The sequence below is a fragment of the Lipotes vexillifer genome, unplaced genomic scaffold, assembly GCF_000442215.2.
Source record: "Lipotes vexillifer unplaced genomic scaffold, Lipotes_vexillifer_v1.1 scaffold699, whole genome shotgun sequence".
NCBI classification, from domain to species: Eukaryota; Metazoa; Chordata; class Mammalia; order Artiodactyla; family Lipotidae; genus Lipotes; species Lipotes vexillifer.
Genome location: NW_006788818.1, coordinates 554391 through 577185, shown reverse-complemented (window position 1 = coordinate 577185; position 22795 = coordinate 554391). Strand labels below are relative to the sequence as shown.

At 50.5% G+C, this 22795-nt stretch overlaps 1 protein-coding gene across 1 annotated transcript in view; it reads right to left on the bottom strand.

The window, feature by feature from the left end:
* The window catches only part of OPRD1 (opioid receptor delta 1), a 36683-nt gene extending 16179 nt beyond the window's left edge, over positions 1 to 20504 (bottom strand). The window contains exon 1 of the mRNA XM_007461817.1: positions 20052 to 20504. Within this exon, the coding sequence (XP_007461879.1) occupies positions 20052 to 20266 (215 nt within the window). The 5' untranslated portion in view covers positions 20267 to 20504. The remainder of the gene's footprint in view (positions 1 to 20051) is intronic.
* Between the last annotated feature and the right edge of the window lie 2291 nt (positions 20505 to 22795).

Genomic DNA, 22795 nt, shown 5'->3' with positions numbered 1-22795 from the left:
GATAACAAGTTCTTTGTTTTATTTGAGGTGAAAACTGCCTCCTTCTCACCTGGCACCATTTTTCCTGGTTCTGCTCACAGAATCACAGAATCTAAACCTAACCCTTTTCCCTTCCACGTCTTGGAAAATAAAGATATTAACAGTACACAGGGGCTTTCCTGGTGGCACAGTGGTTGAGAATCCGTCTGCCATTGCAGGGGACACGGGTTCGATCACTGGTCCAGGAAGATCCCACATGCCACGGAGCAGCTAAGCCCGTGTGCCACAACTACCTAGCCTGCGCTCTAGAGCCCGTGAGCCACAACTACTGAGCCCGCGTGCCACAACTACTGAAGCCCACGCTCCTAGAGCCCGTGCTCCACAAAGAGAGAAGCCACCGCAATGAGAAGCCTGTGCACTGCAACGAAGACCCAATGCAGCCAAAAATAAATAAATAAAATAAATAAATTTATTTTAAAAAAAAAACTGTACACACTTCACCCAGCTATGATGAGACCTGAGTTAGTACAAGTGCTCAGTATGTGTTAGGGGTTCTGGCCGGTTGGTGAGCTGCCTTCTCACGCCGTGTAGTCATTCCTTGGAGCCCTCATCTTGGTTGGGCCTCATGCATTCAAGAGTGTGATTATCTGAGTAAAGATGATACCACAGGGCTTCCCTGGTGGTGCAGTGGTTAAGAATCCACCTGCCAATGCAGGGGACACGGGTTTGAGCCCTGGTCCGGGAAGATCCCACATGCCGTGGAGCAACAAAGCCCAGGCACCACAACTACTGAGTCCATGTGCCACAACTACTGAAGCCCGTGCGCCACAACTGCTGAAGCCCACGCGCCTAGAGCCTGTGCTCCGCAACAAGAGAAGCCACTGCAGTGAGAAGCCGCGCACCTTAACGAAGAGCAGCCCCCACTCGCCACAACTACAGAAAGCCTGTGCACAACAACAAAAACCCAATGCAGCCAAAAATTAAATAAATAAACTTATTAAAAAAAAAAAAAAAGATGATACCACCCTCTAGGTTAAGGGAGGGCCCAAGATAATGAAGGTAAATCACATCACAGGCTCTCAGGCCAGGCCTTGTCCCATCTCTCCAGGCAAGTACGGAAGGCCAAATCCATTTTCTGTGGGATCTATAACCTCAAAGTCATTAATGTAGACACCTGTAGGCAAAGGCCATCATCACAATAGGAAGGGTGGCCTCTGTGGACAAGTTTTCAGGTTTCCGCCCCGTGGCTGGCTGTATTCACCATACCCAGATGTGGCATGGGGGTGGGCGGGGAGGATTCTTTTTTTTTTTTCTTTTTTTACTTGTTTTTCTCTTCTTTTTTTTTTTTCAGATGTGGTTTTTGTGTATTTATTACCTCACTGACATCACTGCTGGTGGAACACCAGCTTAAGCCACACCCCCTGTCACTCATGGTCCCCAGACTGGCCTCCCTAGCTCACAACTTTGTTCCTCTCCTACTTTTTTTTTTATTTGCACCAAGCGGCAAGCAGGATCTTAGTTCCCTGAGCAGGGATCAAACTGGCACCCCCTGCAGTGGAAGCACAGAGTCTTAACCACTGGACCAACAGGGAAGTCCCCCTCTCTTTTCTACTTCTAAGCCGTTCCAGAAATTCCCTGCTCCCTGTACCTCCAGCAGATACTGTCACCACCAAGGCTTTAATAACTGTAGTGGGTTGAATGGTGGCCCCTAAAAGACAAGTCCACGTCCCAACCCCCAGAACCTGTGAACGTGGTCTTATTTGGCAAAAGGATCTTTACATATGTAATTAAGTTAAGAATCTTGAGACCACCCTGGATTATATGGGTGGGCCCTAACTCTAATGACAAGTGTCTTTGTAAGAGACACACAGCACACAGGGAGAAGAGAAGGCCATGTGAAGATGGAAGCAGAGATTAGAGATAAGAGTGATGCAGTCACAAGCCAAGGACTGCTGGCGCCACCAGAAGCTGAAGAGGAAAGGAAGGATTTGCCCCAAGGGCCTTCAGAGGGAGTGCAGCCCTGAATACACTATTTGGACTTCTGGCCTCCAGAACTCTAAGAGGATAACCTTCTGTTGTCTTAAGCCATTAAGTTCACGCTAATGTGTTACAGCAGCTCTAGGAAACTGATACAGTAAAAGCGCAGCCAAGGAGAAGCATGGACTTTGGCACCAGGCACACCTAGATTTAAGCCCCAGCTCTACCTCTCACTTTATGACCTTGGGTGGGTTCTAACTTCTCTGAGCCTCAGTATGCTCCTCTGTGAAGTGGGTATAAGCATCCTACTTCTTGAGGGTGTGGTGAGTGTGGGATGAGTTCATGCCTACGATGTCCCTAGCACACTGCCTGGCACACTCATGTCATAGTGGCTTCTCTTCTTGTCCAGATGAGGAAAATGGGCCCAGAATGACACCTGATAAGCTGCCCTGTGTTCCCAGGCTCCTGACTCCTTTCCTGGCCCTTGGTAACCTACTACCATTGGGGTGGGACACAGAGTCCTGTGCTGGAACTTCAATGCTGGAAGAGGCTCTGATCTAACACTGAGTTCAAACCTCCTCTCCCACTTTACAGATAGGGAAACTGAGGCCTGGAGAGGGAAAGACAATTGTGCAGTGTTACACAGGGTATCGGTTTCCCTGACTTCTGAGAGCCCAAGGTCTTTCTACTTCTCCAAGCTGCCCTCCCAGGAGCTAAGTCTCAGATGAGGATTCAAGGTGGCTGAGGCCAAAAAGAAACAGGGGCTCCTATCCAAGGCTTCAGAATTCCTGACAAGGCCCTGGCCTACATTCTATGTCCCTGTGTCCAGTGATTAACCAATGTAGGGTGGGTCCATGGATGGAACTGTTCCCATTACTGTCATCATCTTTGCCACCATCTCCATCACAGCATCTACACTGACTCAGTGCTTACACAGGCCTGATGTATTCTATTGTGTCCTACCATGACATTTACATAGATTGTCTCATTTAATCACTCCAACAACCTTATGAAATTGCTACTATTATCATCTTCACACAGAGGAGGAAAGTGAGCCTTGGAGAGCGTACTGGGTTGAACAGTTGCCCTCAAAATTCGTGTCTACTTAGAACCTCAGAATGTGACCTTATTTGGAATTAGGGTCTTTGCGGATGTAATTCATTAAGATGTGGTCATACTAGATTAGGGTGGGCCCTAAATCCAATATGATGCAGAGACACACACAGAGGGACATGGCCATGTGAAAACAGAGGCAAAAATTGGAGTGATACAGCTGCAAGCTCAAGGGATACCAAGGATTGCTGGCAACCACCAGAAGCTTGGCGAGGAAGGATTATTCCCCAGAGCCTTCAGAGGGAGCATGGCCCTGTGATTTCTGACTTCTTCAGCCTCCTGAACTATAAAGAAAACATTTCTGTTGTTTTAAACCACCTAGTTTATGGTAATTTGTTATGACAGCCCTAGGAAACTGATACAGAGGGGTTAATCATCTTGCCAGCCATGGCCTAAAACACAAAAGCAATGTCTGTTAAAATTGCTCCACTCCACAGCTCTCCCAACATAACAACGTTTTTCATCAGGAATACAGATTGTTGGCACTGAAAGGAAAGATGGCTGATGAGAGTATTTACTGAGCATTTACTATGCGCCAGCTGCCCTGATAAGGGCCATATGGGTGTTCACTATCCCACTGAATCTACACAACCATCACAGGAGGTGAGCATTATTCTCCCCATTTTACAGGTGAGCAATGTTGAAGCTCAGAGGGATGAAGTAACTTACCCAAAGTCCCACAGCTGGGAGTGGCAGGGCCTAGGTTAGGCCCGGGTTGACTCCAGAACCCAGAGTCCTGACTTCTACCCCATCTTCTCCCTGTCTGTCAAGTTCAACCCCTTTGTTTTACAAATGAGGAAACCAAGGCAGAGCTACAGCAGTGATCCCAAGGCTCTGCCCACGCTGGGGGATAAACAGTTTAAATAAAGCAACTGCCAGCCAACCAGGGTCCAACTGGGGCTCCCTCTATTTGTAGACAAACGGTGGTTGCTCTTCTGGCTGGCAAACCAAGCAGGGCTGGGCAGCAAGCGCTGGGAGCTACAACTCTTGCCCACCATTCCACGGGAGTGGCGAGAAGCCAGAAATGAATTAGCCATCTCAGTTTTGGCAAAGCCTGAGGAAGGAAAGTGGTTAATTATAACGAGGCCCAGCAAGTGTGTCGCCAAGAGAAGATTAAGGACTGGAACATGGCTATACAGAGCTCCTGAGCCACACATGAGCGGGGAGGCCGACCAAGGCGCGCTCAGCAATAAACAGGGCAGACACCTTGTTGGGTTCAGTTCAAGAACCACAACATGCTCATGGGATGCAGGGAAGAGGAGTTCTCCATCACCCTGGCTCTGCTTCCGGCATAAGGATGGCTGGACCAGGGCGTGGGGCAGCCAGACACAACGGAAGCCCTGGAAAAGCAGATTTCCTTAAGTGTGGCATGTCGGCCCATGGGTCTCTGGAAATAGGACACGTCCCTCCTACAAACATGTGCTGCATGAGTGTCAGACCCTAGGCTGGGGTTCCAGCTACAAACAAAGGATGCTCACTCCACCCCACACCCCCTCATTCGGGGAGAGAGAGAGAAATGAGCGATCAGCGGTTTGAAAAGTGTATGGTCTCTGATGGGGGACACATAGGACACTGTGGGAACACAGAGGAGGCATCAAAGAAGGCTCCCTGGAGGAAAGACTTACTAAGCCGAAAAGTAAGGGGTTTCTCTAGAGGAAACAGAGGCCTGAGGCTCCTACATGTCTGCTTTCCCTCTTGTAGTTGGGGTTTTTTTTTTTATAGATCCCAAGAACCCCACAGAGGGAATTTCATTAACAAAGTGCCAACTAGATATTTAAGAAACACTCAGTGATGCCTCCTCAGAGTCAGGGACTGGGCTAGGAAACAGGATAGAAGATGAAGGGGATGTAGTTCCTGCCCTCCAGGAGCCACCAGTGTAAAATGGAAGTCAAACACAGGAACAAGCAATTACACTACAACTAGAAAACACCCATTTCAAGACCATCAATGTTTGTGTGCATCTCTCCTCTTCCTATATGACAGGCACTGGATGAAGGTACTTGATTTACATCATTGCACTTAATCCTCACAAAAAATGATGGTAGTAAGTACTATCACTGCATTTGGCAGACAAGGGGACTCTGAGGCTCAGAGAGGCAGATAAACTTGCCCAAGGTCACACAGCCTATAGGTTGTAGGACCAGGACTCAAGCCCAGGTCTGTCTGACCCTGTGATGGTAATTAATTCTATGTGTCAAAGTGGCTGGGCTATAGTACTCAGTTATTTAATCAAACACTAATGGAGGTGTTGCTGTGAAGGGATGTTGTAGATGTCATTAACATCTGCAATCAGTTGACTTTAAGGAGATTATCCATGATAATGAGGGTCTGCCTTAAGAGCAAAACTGAGGTTTCCCAGAGGAAGAAGAAATTCCTCCTGTGGACCGCAGCATCAGCTCTTGCCTGAGAGTTGCCAGCCTGCCAGCCCGCCCTACAAACTTCAGACTTGCATAGCCAGACCCCACAATCGCATCAGCCAATTCCTCAAAATATATCTTACTGGTCTTTTTTCTTTTCTGGTAGGACCTTGACTGATACAGACCCGAAAGCCCTGCTCTAGGCTAAGGATGGTGCGAGGAAGCCGCACCATCTCCTCACCTGGAAAAGGACAATGACAACTGCCACCACGCTGGGTTGTTTCAGGGGTCCACTGTGATGAGAGGCAGCATGATCAAATGGAGAGAGCAGGCCCTGCAACCACTTACTAACCTTGGCGTCCTTGGGCAAAAGTAAAACAGGCAGATGGTTCCTACCTCACAGAAGTGTCGTGAAGATTAAGTGAGATTTTGCATGGACGGTCTCCTGTATGGAGCATGGTAATAGGGCCAAAACGGATGCTTGGGACTTCCCTGGTGGCGCAGTGGTTAAGAATCCGCCTGCCGGTGCAGGGGACACAGGTTCGAGCCCTGGTTCGGGAAGATTCCACATGCCACAGAGCAACTAAGCCCGCGAGCCACAACTACTGAGCCCACATGCCACAACTACTGAAGCCCAACATATTGTATGATTTCATTTATATTAAATGTCCAGATTTGGCAAATCTAGAGACAGAAAGTAGACTGGTGGTTACCCAGGCCTGGGGCAGGGCGTGGTAAGGGAGTGACTATTCGTGGTTATGGGGTTTCTTTTTGAGGTGATGAAAATGTACTAAAATTGGTTGTGATGATGGCTACACAACTCTGTCTATACTTTAAATGGGTGAATTGTACGTTATGTGAATTATATCTCAATAAAACTTTTATATTTAAAAAAGGTAAAAAAAAAAAAACCTACTGAAGCCCATGTGCCTAGAGCCCGTGCTCTGCAATAAGAGAAGCCACCGCAATGAGAAGCCCTCACACCGCAACGAAGAGTAGCCCCCGCTCTCCGCAACTAGAGAAAGCCCGTACAGCAATGAAGACCAAATGCAGCCAAAAATAAATGCATAAATAAATAAATGTATTAAAAAAAAGAAAAAAATGCATGCTCATTTTTGCCACAGTTGTAACTGGTGAATTCTTAATTACTTTGAGTACTTACCATTGCCAAGTAAATGTTCCAATCCCATAATCCCATGTAAAAAATTGCCCTCAAGTTTTTCATTCTTAGTGACCTTATATGGATGCTACAGTTTGCCTAATCTGTACCCTCCCACCCCGCCCCACGCCTCACCCACCAGGGCCACTCCTTGAGGACAATGGGCAAGGCAAGCCCCATGCAGACCGCTTCACACACATTCTCTCCTTTGACTCACACCCACCGGGAAAAGTGGGTATCAATACATTCCCATTTCGTTCACAGAAGAAACCTATAGCCCAAAGAGAAGAGGTGCTTGTCCAGGAGCACAGGGTGGACAGAACCACGGTCTAAAGTCATGTGTTCCGAAAAGCCCAGGTTTCCCACCTCTAGGCCTTTGGCCACGTTGGGCATTACTTATACTTCCTTCTGCCTGGCACACAATAGAGTTTCACTTTTGTTTTATTAATTAATAATTCAGTATTTTATTTTATTTTATTTTATTTATTTATTTTTTGCAGTACGTGGGCCTCTCACTGTTGTGGCCTCTCCCGTTGCGGAGCACAGACTCCAGGCGCGCAGGCTCAGCGGCCACGGCTCACGGGCCCAGCTGCTCCGCGGCACGTGGGATCTTCCCAGACTGGGGCACGAACCCGTGTCCTCTGCCTCGGCAGGCGGACTCTCAACCACTGCGCCACCAGGGAAGCCCAATAATTCAGTATTTTAATAACGATAAATCAATCCTGCTCCATGGCCTCTCCCAATCCCTGGGTGTATGACAAAGTCATTTTTCCACATTTGGGATCAGAGGGTATCATGAGTTTGACCTTCCTCACGGACGTTCCTTCTTGGACACTGCATGAGTGGGCTCCGGGAATCAAGGCACCTCAGTTCAAGGCTGATTCTGCCATTTACCCAAGGCTGATTCTGCCCACGGCGAGTGAATTATCACCTCTGAGCCTCAGTGGCCTCATCTGTCAGATGGAGAGAAACATGGTACCAAGCTCAAAGAATTGGGAGAATTAAATGAGATCATTTATGTGAGGCGCTCGGCACAGAGCTGCCCACCTTGTCAGCCCTCAAGAAAGGTCAGCAGTGCTGTTTTTGGTGTTAAGTCCGACAAGTCAATATGCCATTCTTTGCTATTGACCTCTCTCGTACCTGGGATGACCAGGCCTGAGTCTGTGGAGGAAGCGTCTTGTGGCCACCTGCCCCTCCCAGCAGGACAGCCCTCTGACCACGTGTGGGCTCTGCTCCCTCTTCACGGGGAGGAATGGAAAATCACTAGGTGTGGGGCATTTCCTAGCACTTCGGAAGATGAGTTTTTGTAACCAAGGGAAACAAATTACCTCCATCTGTCCTGCAGGGGCATCTGGCCTGGCCGGCAGAAGCACTTTCTTTCCCTTGGCTTAATCCTTGCCCCTGTTCCCAAGTTCTAGGCAACCAGCCAAAAGGCATCATTATCACCAACAACTTCCTATAATGGACCAGGCCCTGTGCTAAGGCCATACATCAGCTCCCTTAACTTCTGCCCTCACTGTTCCCCCTGCTAAAACACCTCCTCCTAGCAACTGGCCTCTGCTCAATTGTCTCCTCCTCCCCAACCTCCCCATCTACATCTGCAGCCCCACCACTCTGTCACCATGCCTGTTTCAGCTGACTTCGTTGCCTATAGGCCTTACATTTATTTCTTTATTGTCTATCTTTTCCCCACTAGAATGTCAGCTCCATGAGGACAGGGACTGTGTCTTGATCATTGTTGCACACCTAGCACCCAGAACTCTGCCTGATACTTAGGAGGAGTTGCTAAATGTATGTTTACCTGCAATGTAGGTGTTTTGCTATCATCCCTATTTCACAGATAAGAAAACAGGCTCTGTGAGGTGAGCCCAAGGGTGGAAAGCCAGCAAGAAGCAGACCTGGATTTGAATCCAATCTCTGAAGGATATGGGTGCTTCACTAGCTGCTGCCCTTGCCCTAGGGAACTTGGGTTCTTTGGGCCTCTTAGGTGTTGTCAGTGGTCCCCAAGCTGGACTGCCTTGTGTGTGTAGGAACTAACGTCTCATGCTCTCAGCTACTCCTATTCCCAGCCACGCTTTATCTCTCCCTTAGCCCAGGTAATCCCAAGCATGGAAACAGTTGCAAGAGAAGGCAAGGGGTTAGGAAAGGCAAGTTCCAGTACTGCCTTGGCCACTGACTCAAAAGACACAGAAATTCTCCAGGCTTTAGGTTACTCATTTGTAAATCAGAGGGGCTGAACTTGATATACAAGATGGCAGAGGACAGGGCAATGGTTAAAAGTGCGAGCTCTACTATTCACAATAGCCAGCCAAGACACAGAAGCAACCTAAACGTCCATCAACAGATGAATGGATAAAGAAGACGTGGTACATAAATACAATGGAATACTACTCAGCCATAAAAAAGAATGAAATAATGCCACTTGCAGCAACATGGGTGCAATTAGAGATTATCATACTAAGTGAAGTAAGTCAGAGAGAGAAAGACAAATACTATATGATATCTCTTATATGTAGAATCTAAAATATGACACAAATGAACCCATCTATGAAACAGACTCACATGATACTATACATAGAAAATCCTGAAGAAGCCACCAGAAAAATACTAGAGCTAATCAATGAATTTGGTAAAGTTGCAGGATATCTCTTGCATTCCTATACACTAACAATGAAAGATCAGAAAGAGAAATTAAGGAAACAATCCCATTCACCACTGCAACAAAAAGAATAAAATATCTAGGAATAAACCTACCTAAGGAGGTAAAAGACCTGTACTCAGAAAACTATAAGACACTGATAAAAGAAATCAAAGATGACACAAACAGATGTAGAGATATACCATGTTCATGGATTGGAAGAATCAATATTGTGAAAATGACTATACTACCCAAAGCAATCTACAGATTCAATGCAGTCCCTATCAAATTACCATGGCATTTTTTACAAAACTAAAACAAAAAATCTTAAAATTTGTATGGAGACACAAAAGACCCCGAATAGCCAAAGCAATCTTGAGAAAAAAAAAACAGAGCTGGAGGAATCAGACTCCCTGACTTCAGACTATACTACAAAGCTACAGTAATCAAGACAGTATGGTACTGGCACAAAAACAGAAATATAGATCAATGGAACAGGATAGAAAGCCCAGAAACAACCTAAACGTCCATCGACAGATGAATGGATCATGCACCTATGGTCAACCAATCTATGACAAAGGAGGCAAGTATATACAATGGAGAAAAGAGTCTCTTCAATAAGTGGCGCTGAGAAAACTGGACAGCTACATGTAAAAGAATGAAATTAGAACACTCCCTAACACAATACACAAAAACAAACTCAAAATGGATTAAAGACCTAAATGTAAGACCGGACACTATAAAACTCTTAGAGGAAAACACAGGAAGAGCACTCTTTGACATAAACCACAGCAAGATCTTTTTTGATCCACCTCCTAGAGTAATGGAAATAAAAACAAAGATAAACAAATGGGACCTAAGGAAACTTAAAAGCTTCTGCACAGCAAAGGAAACCATAAACAAGATGAAAAGACAACCCTCAGAATGGGAGAAAATATCTGCAAATGAATCAAAGGACAAAGGATTAATCTCCAAAATATATAAACAGCTCATGCAGCTCAATATTAAAAAAAAAACAACAACCTAATCAAAAATGGGCAGAAGACCTAAATAGACATTTCTCCAAAGAAGACATACAGATGGCCAAGAAGCACATGAAAAGCTGCTCAACATCACTAATTATTAGAGAAACGCAAATCAAAACTACAATGAGGTATCACCTCACACCAGTTAGAATGGGCATCATCAGAAGATCTACAAACAACAAATGCTGGAGAGGGTGTGGAGAAAAGGGAACCCTCTTGCACTGTTGGTGGGAATGTAAATTGATATAGCCACTATGGAGAACAGTATGGAGGTTCCTTAAAGAACTAAAAATAGAATTACCCTATGACCCAGCAATCCCACTACTGGGCATTTACCCAGAGAAAACCATAATTCAAAAAGACACATGCACCCCAAAGTTCACTGCAGCACTATTTACAATAGCCAGGACATGGAAGCAACCTAAATGCCCATCGACAGACGAATGGATAAAGAAGATGTGGTACATGTATACAATGGAATATTACTCAGCCACAAAAAGGAGCGAAATTGGGTCATTTGTTGAGACGTGGATGCATCTAGAGACTGTCATACAGAGTGAAGTAAGTCAGAAAGAGAAAAACAAATCTTGTATATTAATGCATACATGTGGAATCTAGAAAAATGGTACAGATGAACCAGTTTACAAGGCAGAAATAGAGACACAGATGTAAAGAACAAACATATGGACACCAAGGGAGGAAAGTGGGGGTGGGGGTGGGGGGTGGGATGATTTGGGAGGTTGGGATTGACATCTATACACTGATGTGTATAAAATAGAGAACTAATAAGAACATGCTGTATAACACAGGGAACTCCACTTTGCTGTACAGTAGAAACAAACACAACATTGTAAAACAACTATACCACCCCCCGGCCAAAAAAAAAGAAACAGACTCACAGACGTAAAAAACAGACTTGTGGTTGCCAAGGAGGAGGGGGGTGGGGGAGGGATGGACTGGGAGTTTGGGATTAGCAGATGCAAACTATTATATATAGAATGGATAAACAACAAGGTCCTAATGTACAGTACCGGGAACTACATTCAATATCCTGAGATAAACCATAATGGAAAAGAATATTAAAAAGAATGTATATATACGTATAACTGAGTCACTTTGCTGGACAGCAGAAATTAACACAACATTGTAAATCGACTATACTTCAATTAAAAAAAAAAAAAAGTGCAGGCTCTGTGATCAGAATGACCTGACTTCAATCCAACTCCAGGACTTTGAGGATGTTGTATCAAACATTCTCTGAGCCTCGAGTTTCCTCATCTAGAAAATGGGGGCAACTGCACTCACCTACTAGAGGTCTGTGAGGATTAAACAGGATAATATATATACACCTCTAAGCAGAGTGCCTGGCACAAAATAAATGTGCAATAAAGAGCATAATCCTCCATGATTCAAAATTCTACGCCCTGGTGAAAAGGGCGAGGGGAAGGGAGTGAGGCCATCTCTACCTCTCCCTGTGTCATGTTTATTGAATGGGACTCTTTGACCTCACAGGACTCTGAAGTTTGAGTTCCTTCCACTTATCAAGAAAGACTTGGGAAGCTACAGAAGAAAAAATTCTTGCTGCACACACCCACCCCGGCCAGAGACAAAGCTGCTGATTTCTGCAGCTGAACTGGGAGCTCTAAATCAACAGAACACAACGCAGACACCCCACCCCACCCGATGCCGCCCAGATGGTACTGGGGCCTCTGCAGCCTGCAAGATGATAAATTGCTAATTTAAGCCGGGCTTTCTGCTCTACGCCACGATTATCCCTCTTCCTGTGCATGTTATGATGTCCGGGTAGCCAATTAGATTTCGAGGTCCCAGGACTCTGAGGTTAATGAAATCATGCCTTGCCCTTGCACAGCCCCCTAAAGTTCAGGCATCATCTGCCAGGAAGGGGAGAAGGGAAATCTGAGATCACAGAATCTGAGAAGCATTCTTCCTCCAGTCTCAGCTGTGGGGAAAGGAGCCTGAAATTATGTATGTCTATCTTTTCTCCACCCAGATCTCCATTGCCAAACCTCCACACAGTGGTTTGCCAGTGCCCTCTTGCAGAGCTTCAGGGACAGGAAACTCCCTATATTACACAGCAGCCCATACCTTCCTGAAGAGCTCTGTTAGAAAATTTCTTCTAGAAATAATATGAGATGTGCACAAACATATGGGTTCAAGAACGTTCACAGACACATTATTTAGACTGGCATGATATGGGAAACGATGTAAGTCCCCCCATATAGAAGACATTCATACAATGCAGCCGTCAAAAATCATGTCTTCAGGGCTTCCCTGGTGGCACAGTGGTTGAGAATCTGCCTGCTAATGCAGGGGACACGGGTTCGAGCCCTGGTCTGGGAGGATCCCACATGCCGCGGAGCAACTAGGCCCGTGAGCCACAACTACTGAGCCTGCACGTCTGGAGTCTGCGCTCCGCAACAAGAGAGGCCGTGATAGTGAGGGGCCCGCGCACCACGATGAAGAGTGGCCCCCGCTTGCCACAACTAGAGAAAGCCCTAGCACAGAAACGAAGACCCAATACAGCAAAAATAAATTAATTAATTAATAAACTCTTACCCCCAACATCTTCTTAAAAAAAAAAAATCATGTCTTCAAAGAATGTTTGATAACATGAGAATACACTCATAATGGTATGTGAAAAGGCAGCTTACAAAATATTATATATGATGTGATCATTTTTTCAATATAGTATGATCCAGATGTCATTAAAACACACACACACACACACACACACACACACACACACAAACAAACACAGAGCAAGAGACACAGAAAGAGATGGGAAAGAAATACACCAAAACGACCAAGCTTTTCTCTTTATGGTAGGATTATGGGTAATGTTTGTCTCTGCTTAATCGTCTCAGTACTTTCTGAAATAACTACAGTGTTACTTACGGTGATTTATGTTACTGTGTTTATTGTAAAAAAAAAATGTCTAGAATTGAGTTGACAAAGTTTCCCTGTAGCATCCACCCAGTAATTCTAGCTCCTCTGGGGCTAGATAAATGTCAATCAGATGAGTGAGAAGCAAGTCTCACTCCTCTTCTAAACAGACATAATAATAGAAAATGTTTATAGAATACTTACCAAGTTCCTGGCTCTGTGGTGAAGTCCTTCACATGAACTTCTCATGAACTTCTCATAACCACCCTATGAGGCTCTATTGCTACTCCCATTTCACAGATGAGAAAACTGAGGCTCAGAGAGGTTATGTATGTATCTCCCAAGCTCACTCTCAGTAAATGTGATCCCAGGTCAGTCTGGCTATGATGTCCAGGCTCCCAAGTGCTGTCACCCCACACAGAGGCCTCGGAGGTTTGCAGACAGCAATCTGCCCTCCTCCCCAGCCCTGGTCCTCCCTCCTCTAACTAGACAGCCCCAGCTCTCACCTCCATTCCGCATGTGTCCCACGGATGGCAGCGGCAGAGTGGACATGGAAGGGTTTGGGAGTCAGAAAGACCTGGGTGTGCCTCCTTCTGGCTGTGAGAGGCTCCCTCGGAGCCTTCCCGCCCTTATCTCTCATACCCTCGCAGGCCTGTCATGCAGCTTGGAGGAGCCTCTGGCACGTGGCAGGAGCGCAGGAGTGACTCCTCCTGATTCTCCCCAGTGTGTCTGTGAGTCACACATGTTCCCCAGGGAATGAACCCAAGACCTGGGAAGCTAGGCCCTGGGGCAGGGCCAGGAGGCTCGGGGACACCATCCAGGGCTGCTGCCCCCCGCCACTCGCCTCGCCAGAGCTCATCTCGCCCAGCCTCCTGCTTTCTGCAGGTCCCACAGCGCTCCGGCTTAGAAAGGAACAACCAAGGCCAGGGTTTCTGGGGCCTGTCCCAGGTCACCCAGCTCTCTTCCATCACCCTGAGGCTGACCCCTTCCAATCCACCCCAAGCCCACCCACAGCAAATTCGTCCTCTTGAACTCCATTCTGCACAGACTGCTCCAAAGTCCTCTTCCCCATGGCCTGTGACCAAAAGCTCCTTCATTTCCCAGCATGGCTGCCTTACCATGGGCCCCAAGAACCTGTCTAGCACAACTCCACGGCCTCTGGCGCCTAACACAGCCACGCTGGGCCGGACTCCAGGCCCCTCCTCCGCCTTCCCTCCCCACCCCTCCTCACCAGAATGACTCCCTCCAATTCCCTGGGGCTGGTCCATGGAGTTCCTCTAATATTTGCACCCTCCCCCAGGAATTCTGGAAGGTCGGTGGGTGCATCACTGGCCCCAGGGCCTGGCCACAGCTCAGCACACAGCAGGCACTGCTGACAACCACGGTGAGGAGGACACCTGTCTGCAAGGCCTTCCCTGCTTTGGTCCTTAAGGCCTCTGCGGCCTCACAGCCTGCCCAGCCCCTGGCTCTCTCCATTCTGCCACGGTGAACTTCCCTGCCCTCTGCAGCTCTGCCATCCGATCATCCGCTGAAGCTTTCTTTGCTTGTGCTGTTCCCTCTGCCTGGAATGTTCCACAGCCCTCTCCGTGGAGCCAACTGCTGCTCCCCTTCACGACTCAGCACAGACACCACCTGCTCTGGCTGGGTCAGGTGCCCCCCTGGACCCCCTCAGCTCCAGGAAGCTGCAATTGTCCCTGGAGCTGTAACTAACTAGGGGGTCCTGGGGGTACATCAGAAGCCAGAGGCCATGCTGAGGCTTAAGCTGAGAGTCTGGTCAGTGGGAGCTGAGGCTGGATGGGCCTGCCACGGGTCAGCATCAGCAAAGGCTTGTTGAATGAGTAAACACGCAAACGATGCAGGAAACAGGAATGGACCCAAGGTGGAAAGTGTAGACAATCAGGTCTCATAGCCACCAGCTCTGCCTGCCTGGAGCAGCTGCAGGGGTGCCTGTTAATCTTGGCATTTGACACACACTGAAGGCCTACTATGTGTCAGGTGCTGTGCTATGACCTTCACATTCATGATCTCAATGAATGCTCCCAATAACCTATCCTGATCACCCCAATTTTGCAAATGCAGAAAAGGGGCTCAGGGGAGTTAAGCTGTTTGCCCAAAGCCACAACACTGGGACATGGTCGAGCGGGGATGGAGACCAGCATGACCTGACCCCCAGCCATGAAACTTCACCACTGCACTGTGTCACCTCACTGGGATCTCTCCTGTCCCAGAAGCCCTGCGTCCGCAGACCCCAATCAGGACAAGAGAGGGGAGGGAGACAAGAAGGCAAAGGCTTCACGCTGCGTCCCCAAGAGCAGGACGGGGACTCAGAGCTCTCACCCTGAGCACTTGTCCCAGCAACGCCTGGCACCTCGGTAGTAGACAGAGGGGACACCCAGAACTCTTACTCACCTGTCATGGCCCCGCCCCACACTAGGCTGCCAGGCCCAACCTCCCCTCCCTGCTCTGTGCTGCAGTCACCTGGGATAGGAGGGAAAACACGATGCTCTACCAACGTCGTCTTGTCATCTTTAAGACAAAGGTGCCTCTGAGGCAGGTGCTATGATCCACATTTTATAAATAGAGAAACTGCAGTGCAGAGTGGCCATCCAACCTGCTAAAGATCTTAGCAGGTGGCAGAGCTGGCATTTGATACAAGAGTCAGAAGAGACGCCAGCCCAGGAAGAGCTCAAGGGGCAGAGAAACGCATAGTCTGAAACAGAGTCATGAAGAGGCAGGCCGGGCTGGTAAGAGGCAGGGAGGCCCAGCGGGGGTGATGGGGGTGGTGAGAGACACAGCAAGGTGCAAACCTGCCAAAACCAGGGTCAGGGAGAGGTGCAGGCCAGGGACAGGGCAGGCGGACAAGAGGCCAGGTGGAGAAGCACTGACTCCAATCTCCTACTGGATTCAGGACAAGCAAACTGGGAAGCCCTGAGCCACGTAGAGGGAAGATGGGGTCACCCATCAGAGATGCGGGGGTCCTTAAGCCCTTCACACTCCACCCTGCCTAGAGGGCCGCCAATGGGGACTCTGAGATGCCAGCCCTGCTCAGGGTACGACTGCACCCAGAAGGATGGGTTGTTGGGTGTCTGCTCTAAAGACCCACCAAGTCAGCACCCCGGCTGAACTCACCCTGCAGGGGTAGGGAGTGTCTGCCTGGGGACCACACATCCCCAAAACTCCTGCTCACACTTCATGGAACCCTCAGGAAGCACAGGCTATTTGCTCAGAGTACAATTCCCAGAGGCCCCTCTCATGTATCCAGAAGGATGAGTGGGGCTTCTCAGGCGGGTCCCTGGATCAAGGAGAGAGTCAGAGTTGGGGGCGGGGGGAGGAGGGAATGGAGAGTGCTTTGTGCTCTGGGATTCTGAGATAACTGTGCTCTGTTTTTTCAGCCCCTCATCCATGTCAGGCTTCCCGTCACAGGCTCTTCCCTCACCTTTTTACTTAGTTACCCCCTCCTCATCCTTCAGCTCCTCAGAGGCCTTCCCTGAACTTCCAGACCAGGTGAGACCCTCCACCCTTCGTGGGCTCCCACAGCTCCCTCATACTCTTCCACAGCCCTCACCACGGCTACAAACTTAAATCTGTTGGCTGGCTGGCTGATGAATGTCTATTTCTCCCAGACCTGAGCTCCATGAGGGCAAGGACGGTGGATTTTCTTCCCCACCATCATATCTCAGCATCTAGCACAGCGCATCCATAGGATTTTTCTTGAATGAGTTAATTCTTTTCATTCCTTCACATAGAGACCCTCCCTGTTCTCAAAGGGCTTAAAAGGCTCAGACACAACGTGTTATTTAATCCTCGCCACAACCCCAGATGCATTGCTGTTACTTCCACTTTACAGGTGAAGAAATGAACTTCCGAAAGGTGAAGTCACTAGTCCAAATACACAGCAAGTAAGTGGCTTTGAACTCAGGATTTGCCCGTTGATGCATCTGACTTCAGAGCCCCAGCTCTGCCACTACACCTCCCTGCTTTTCTGCCTCAATGGTCCTCTGGATCTTCCTTTGCAAACCTTCCCCTGCTCCCCAGATAGGTTCAGCTCAGGACTGACAGGCAGAATTCATTCATTCAATCACTCATTCATTCAACCAGTCAACTGAGTCACTTATTGGTGGGGCTGGGCTCTGCATGGGGTGTCAGGGAACCACATACACCAGAGGCTTTTCTCCATCCTGTCTCCCCTCCCTGCACTGCTCTTGGGACTTTGCCAGCAGAAGCCAAGCCCCAGGCAGCTGCCCTGTCCCTAGCCTCCCTTTCAGTGGGGAAGGACTAAGTGCAGGGGCCCGTCATTCCCCTCCCCAAGGATGGCAGCCTAAAATACGTGTGCTGAATAATGTGTAGGCTCATCATCCTTTTGTCTCCATCATTCTCTGAGAATCCTAGGACAAGAGGAGGGACAAGATTCCGCCCCCTCCTTCCATGAAATTCTTTGTCCCCTATCCCAGGCCGCTCTGAATAAAGTTCTGGACAAGACCAGGGTTCTACTCTGGGTCTGGAGCCAGCTGTGGGACCTAAGGGGAACAGGCCACCTTGCCTCCCTCTGAACTGCAGATTCCTCACCTGTAGAATGGAGGTGACAATGACGGGGATGCTAATGCCTATCCCACAGTGTTGTAGGTGAGGATTAAATCAGTCAGGCCCAGAGATACAGTGATCACATAGATGGTTGGCCCAGGAAATGTCTTAGCAACACAGGGACCTGAGGGGCCAGCTATGCTGCTTCCAAGATGCATCTGACAATGTGATTTTGGGAAGCTTGGTTGGAGTACCCTAGCAGGCAGAGCCCAGGGCCTGGCCTGAGTGGACCCTCAGAAGTGAGAGGCCCTCCCCTGGCTCAGTGGTAGTGCGGGAGCTGTGCTCATCAGCCCACCAGCCAGAGGCCCCAGGAAAGAGACTGGAGATGGAACCAAACACACTGACACTCAGCTTTCCCCAGATCAGAGCACTCTGAGCCCCCCTAGAGAGCGCGAGTGCCAGGAACCTGGGACTCCCTGAATCAGAGCTACTCCCAGGCCCACCTTAGGACAAGCGCCCCCTCACTCTCCTCTGTCGTAGGCACTGGATTCTGAAGAATCTGGAAAGTTACTCATCCGCATCATACACACAGCTTCCACTTATTGGGTCCAGGCACCACGCCAGCTGCATTATATATGCTCGCTCAGTGACACCTCACAAAAACCCTGTCGAAGAAGCTTCTATTATTCCCCCATTCTATAGATGAAGAAACTGAGGCTCAAAGAGACTGTTTTACCCAAGTCACAGAGCCATTTCGTGGCTGGGATTAACACTCAGGTTGACCCAAGTCTACAGGCCACACTACTTGCGAAGGTAAAGTGGGAGCATCACCGACAAAAATGCAAAGCAAAGATCAATCCTGCCTGTGCTTGGGGGAATTTTCCCACTGTGGCTGGTGATGAGTCACTGAAAGCACAGGACATTCTTGTGCCCTCCACTCTTCCTGGGGGAGCAAAGCTTCCCCTGGAGTCATCGACGCCAAAGCCCCCTCAACACCCACACACCAACGCAACGCTCCAGTATACCGCACCCTGCCCGGCAGAGACCCCATACTCTGGAATTCATACTCCCAACTGAGGAGATTGGGTCTCTATCCCTCAGACAGGGAAACTGAGGCAGGCGGGGCAGATGGTGGGGCAGGGGGAATGGGCCCCCAATGTGATCATCAGGCATCAGCGACTGCACCAAGACCACAGTTCACATCTCCCACCTCAGAATCCACAATCTGCCCTCTGTCTTCTGCCCGGCTTGGTGACACCAGAGCCCAGAGAAGTTTAGGGTTGTACTCTTGGTCAACCACCGTGGATGACCCATTTCCAACTAACAGTAAATACCCGGGCATCTTTGTTGTTATAAGGATAGGAGTTTCCTTTCAATTCTTTTTGCCAGTGTCTGCACCAGCAGAGCTGGGTCAGGAAGGCTGCTTTTGGACAAGCCAATGATGTTTTAGACTCTCTGAGAAGGTCCCCGCACTGAACATAGATACCAAGAAGCGAACTTCACTTGCTCAGATGAAAGTACAAACTGCACTCCAGCCCAAACAAATCACTTTTGTCTTTTCCAGAAAACAAAAGACTGTTAGAGGAGAGGGGGAGAAGGTGAGAGGGAGCATTTGTGAGGAGGATCTGAGGTCTCTCTGAATCACGTCCAGAGCCATGGACTAGAGGGCCACTGGGGAAGGGAGCAGAGAGCGACTAGCTGGCCCACTGTACCCAGGAACTATGGCTACCCCTTAACAAACGCACACACAGGTGCACAAACACAAGTGTCCAAAGCCACTCTGGATGCTCTCCCCCGAGGGTTTCAGGGGTCTGACAAGAAACAAGTCACACTGTCACGTGCTCCTACAGAGAGAATCACAAACTGACAGTGTGAGACAAGCACACACACCAACACTGGGACCCCAGCAGAAGATCCCCAAGTGTGACTTGGTAAGTGCCCCCTCAGCATGATGCAGTCAGCCCACACAATGCTGTCTCCCCAGAGGCCCCTGGCACTTCCGGCATCTCTGCCCACCCCTACCAGGTTTTTGGAGGTCCAAACACACATCTGTACTGTCACAAACAAAATCACACAATCACAAACTGTGACAGACACACAACTGTCGCCAAACTGTCCCACATAGACTGATACAAAAATAGGGGATGCCAACAGATGATCAAATGTTATTAGTTAAACGCGGGCGCTCACAAACACGCACGCGCGCGCGCGCCAGCGTCCCCCTCGAGATGGAAGTGGTCTTTCCGCTGGGCCCCGGGCGCCCCCTTCAGGAAGTGCGGAGGCCCCGGGAGTGCAGGGTCTGAGGTCAGGGTCCCAGGTCCGTAGTCCCCACCCCACCCCGGGGCATAGCCCGACGCACCAGCCCGCAGCGCACTCACCGGACGATGCCGAACATGACGAGCACGTTGCCCAGCAGCCCCACGGCGCACACCGCCGAGTAGAGCGCGGTGATGGCGATAGCCAGGGCGAGGGACGAGGCGCTCCGTGCTGCCGGCGGCCCCGACGCATTGGCGCCCGCGCTGGGGAAGGCGTCCGACGCGTTGACGAGGAGCAAGGACCGCAGCTCGGCGTCGGGGGAGGGGGCCGGTTCCATGGCGGCCAGGCGGCCGGCGCCGCGTCCCTGCCCGCCGTGCGCCCTGGGCGCAGAAACCCGGTGCGAGCGGCGCGCCAAGGGACGAGGCCGCGGCCCCGACGCCGCCGGCTGCCGCGCCCCGACCGCCCGGCTATCTCCGCGCCCCCTCCGCCCGCCAAGCAGCCCGCACCGGCCCGGCCCCCAGCTCCCGCCCGCTCTCAGAGCCCAGACCGCTCTGAGCCAGGAGCCGCTGCTGGCTCCTCGGACGCGCCCGCCGCGCGCACCACGTGGCCCGGAGGCGGCAGCCAGTCTGCGCTCGCTACCGGGGCCGGGCATTGCACCACCGACTTGGAGTGGAGCCAGGGAAGCTACCCACTCCCTCCCTAGGGATGCTCTGCCGGCTCGGGTGCGCCCCCACCCCAGCCGGGACTCACTTCTGCATCCTCTGCCGCTTTGGGATTGGAAGGACCCAGGTCAGTCTGGCTATGATGTCCAGGCTCCCAAGTGCTGTCACCCCACACAGAGGCCTCGGAGGTTTGCAGACAGCAATCTGCCCTCCTCCCCAGCCCTGGTCCTCCCTCCTCTAACTAGACAGCCCCAGCTCTCACCTCCATTCCGCATGTGTCCCACGGATGGCAGCGGCAGAGTGGACATGGAAGGGTTTGGGAGTCAGAAAGACCTGGGTGTGCCTCCTTCTGGCTGTGAGAGGCTCCCTCGGAGCCTTCCCGCCCTTATCTCTCATACCCTCGCAGGCCTGTCATGCAGCTTGGAGGAGCCTCTGGCACGTGGCAGGAGCGCAGGAGTGACTCCTCCTGATTCTCCCCAGTGTGTCTGTGAGTCACACATGTTCCCCAGGGAATGAACCCAAGACCTGGGAAGCTAGGCCCTGGGGCAGGGCCAGGAGGCTCGGGGACACCATCCAGGGCTGCTGCCCCCCGCCACTCGCCTCGCCAGAGCTCATCTCGCCCAGCCTCCTGCTTTCTGCAGGTCCCACAGCGCTCCGGCTTAGAAAGGAACAACCAAGGCCAGGGTTTCTGGGGCCTGTCCCAGGTCACCCAGCTCTCTTCCATCACCCTGAGGCTGACCCCTTCCAATCCACCCCAAGCCCACCCACAGCAAATTCGTCCTCTTGAACTCCATTCTGCACAGACTGCTCCAAAGTCCTCTTCCCCATGGCCTGTGACCAAAAGCTCCTTCATTTCCCAGCATGGCTGCCTTACCATGGGCCCCAAGAACCTGTCTAGCACAACTCCACGGCCTCTGGCGCCTAACACAGCCACGCTGGGCCGGACTCCAGGCCCCTCCTCCGCCTTCCCTCCCCACCCCTCCTCACCAGAATGACTCCCTCCAATTCCCTGGGGCTGGTCCATGGAGTTCCTCTAATATTTGCACCCTCCCCCAGGAATTCTGGAAGGTCGGTGGGTGCATCACTGGCCCCAGGGCCTGGCCACAGCTCAGCACACAGCAGGCACTGCTGACAACCACGGTGAGGAGGACACCTGTCTGCAAGGCCTTCCCTGCTTTGGTCCTTAAGGCCTCTGCGGCCTCACAGCCTGCCCAGCCCCTGGCTCTCTCCATTCTGCCACGGTGAACTTCCCTGCCCTCTGCAGCTCTGCCATCCGATCATCCGCTGAAGCTTTCTTTGCTTGTGCTGTTCCCTCTGCCTGGAATGTTCCACAGCCCTCTCCGTGGAGCCAACTGCTGCTCCCCTTCACGACTCAGCACAGACACCACCTGCTCTGGCTGGGTCAGGTGCCCCCCTGGACCCCCTCAGCTCCAGGAAGCTGCAATTGTCCCTGGAGCTGTAACTAACTAGGGGGTCCTGGGGGTACATCAGAAGCCAGAGGCCATGCTGAGGCTTAAGCTGAGAGTCTGGTCAGTGGGAGCTGAGGCTGGATGGGCCTGCCACGGGTCAGCATCAGCAAAGGCTTGTTGAATGAGTAAACACGCAAACGATGCAGGAAACAGGAATGGACCCAAGGTGGAAAGTGTAGACAATCAGGTCTCATAGCCACCAGCTCTGCCTGCCTGGAGCAGCTGCAGGGGTGCCTGTTAATCTTGGCATTTGACACACACTGAAGGCCTACTATGTGTCAGGTGCTGTGCTATGACCTTCACATTCATGATCTCAATGAATGCTCCCAATAACCTATCCTGATCACCCCAATTTTGCAAATGCAGAAAAGGGGCTCAGGGGAGTTAAGCTGTTTGCCCAAAGCCACAACACTGGGACATGGTCGAGCGGGGATGGAGACCAGCATGACCTGACCCCCAGCCATGAAACTTCACCACTGCACTGTGTCACCTCACTGGGATCTCTCCTGTCCCAGAAGCCCTGCGTCCGCAGACCCCAATCAGGACAAGAGAGGGGAGGGAGACAAGAAGGCAAAGGCTTCACGCTGCGTCCCCAAGAGCAGGACGGGGACTCAGAGCTCTCACCCTGAGCACTTGTCCCAGCAACGCCTGGCACCTCGGTAGTAGACAGAGGGGACACCCAGAACTCTTACTCACCTGTCATGGCCCCGCCCCACACTAGGCTGCCAGGCCCAA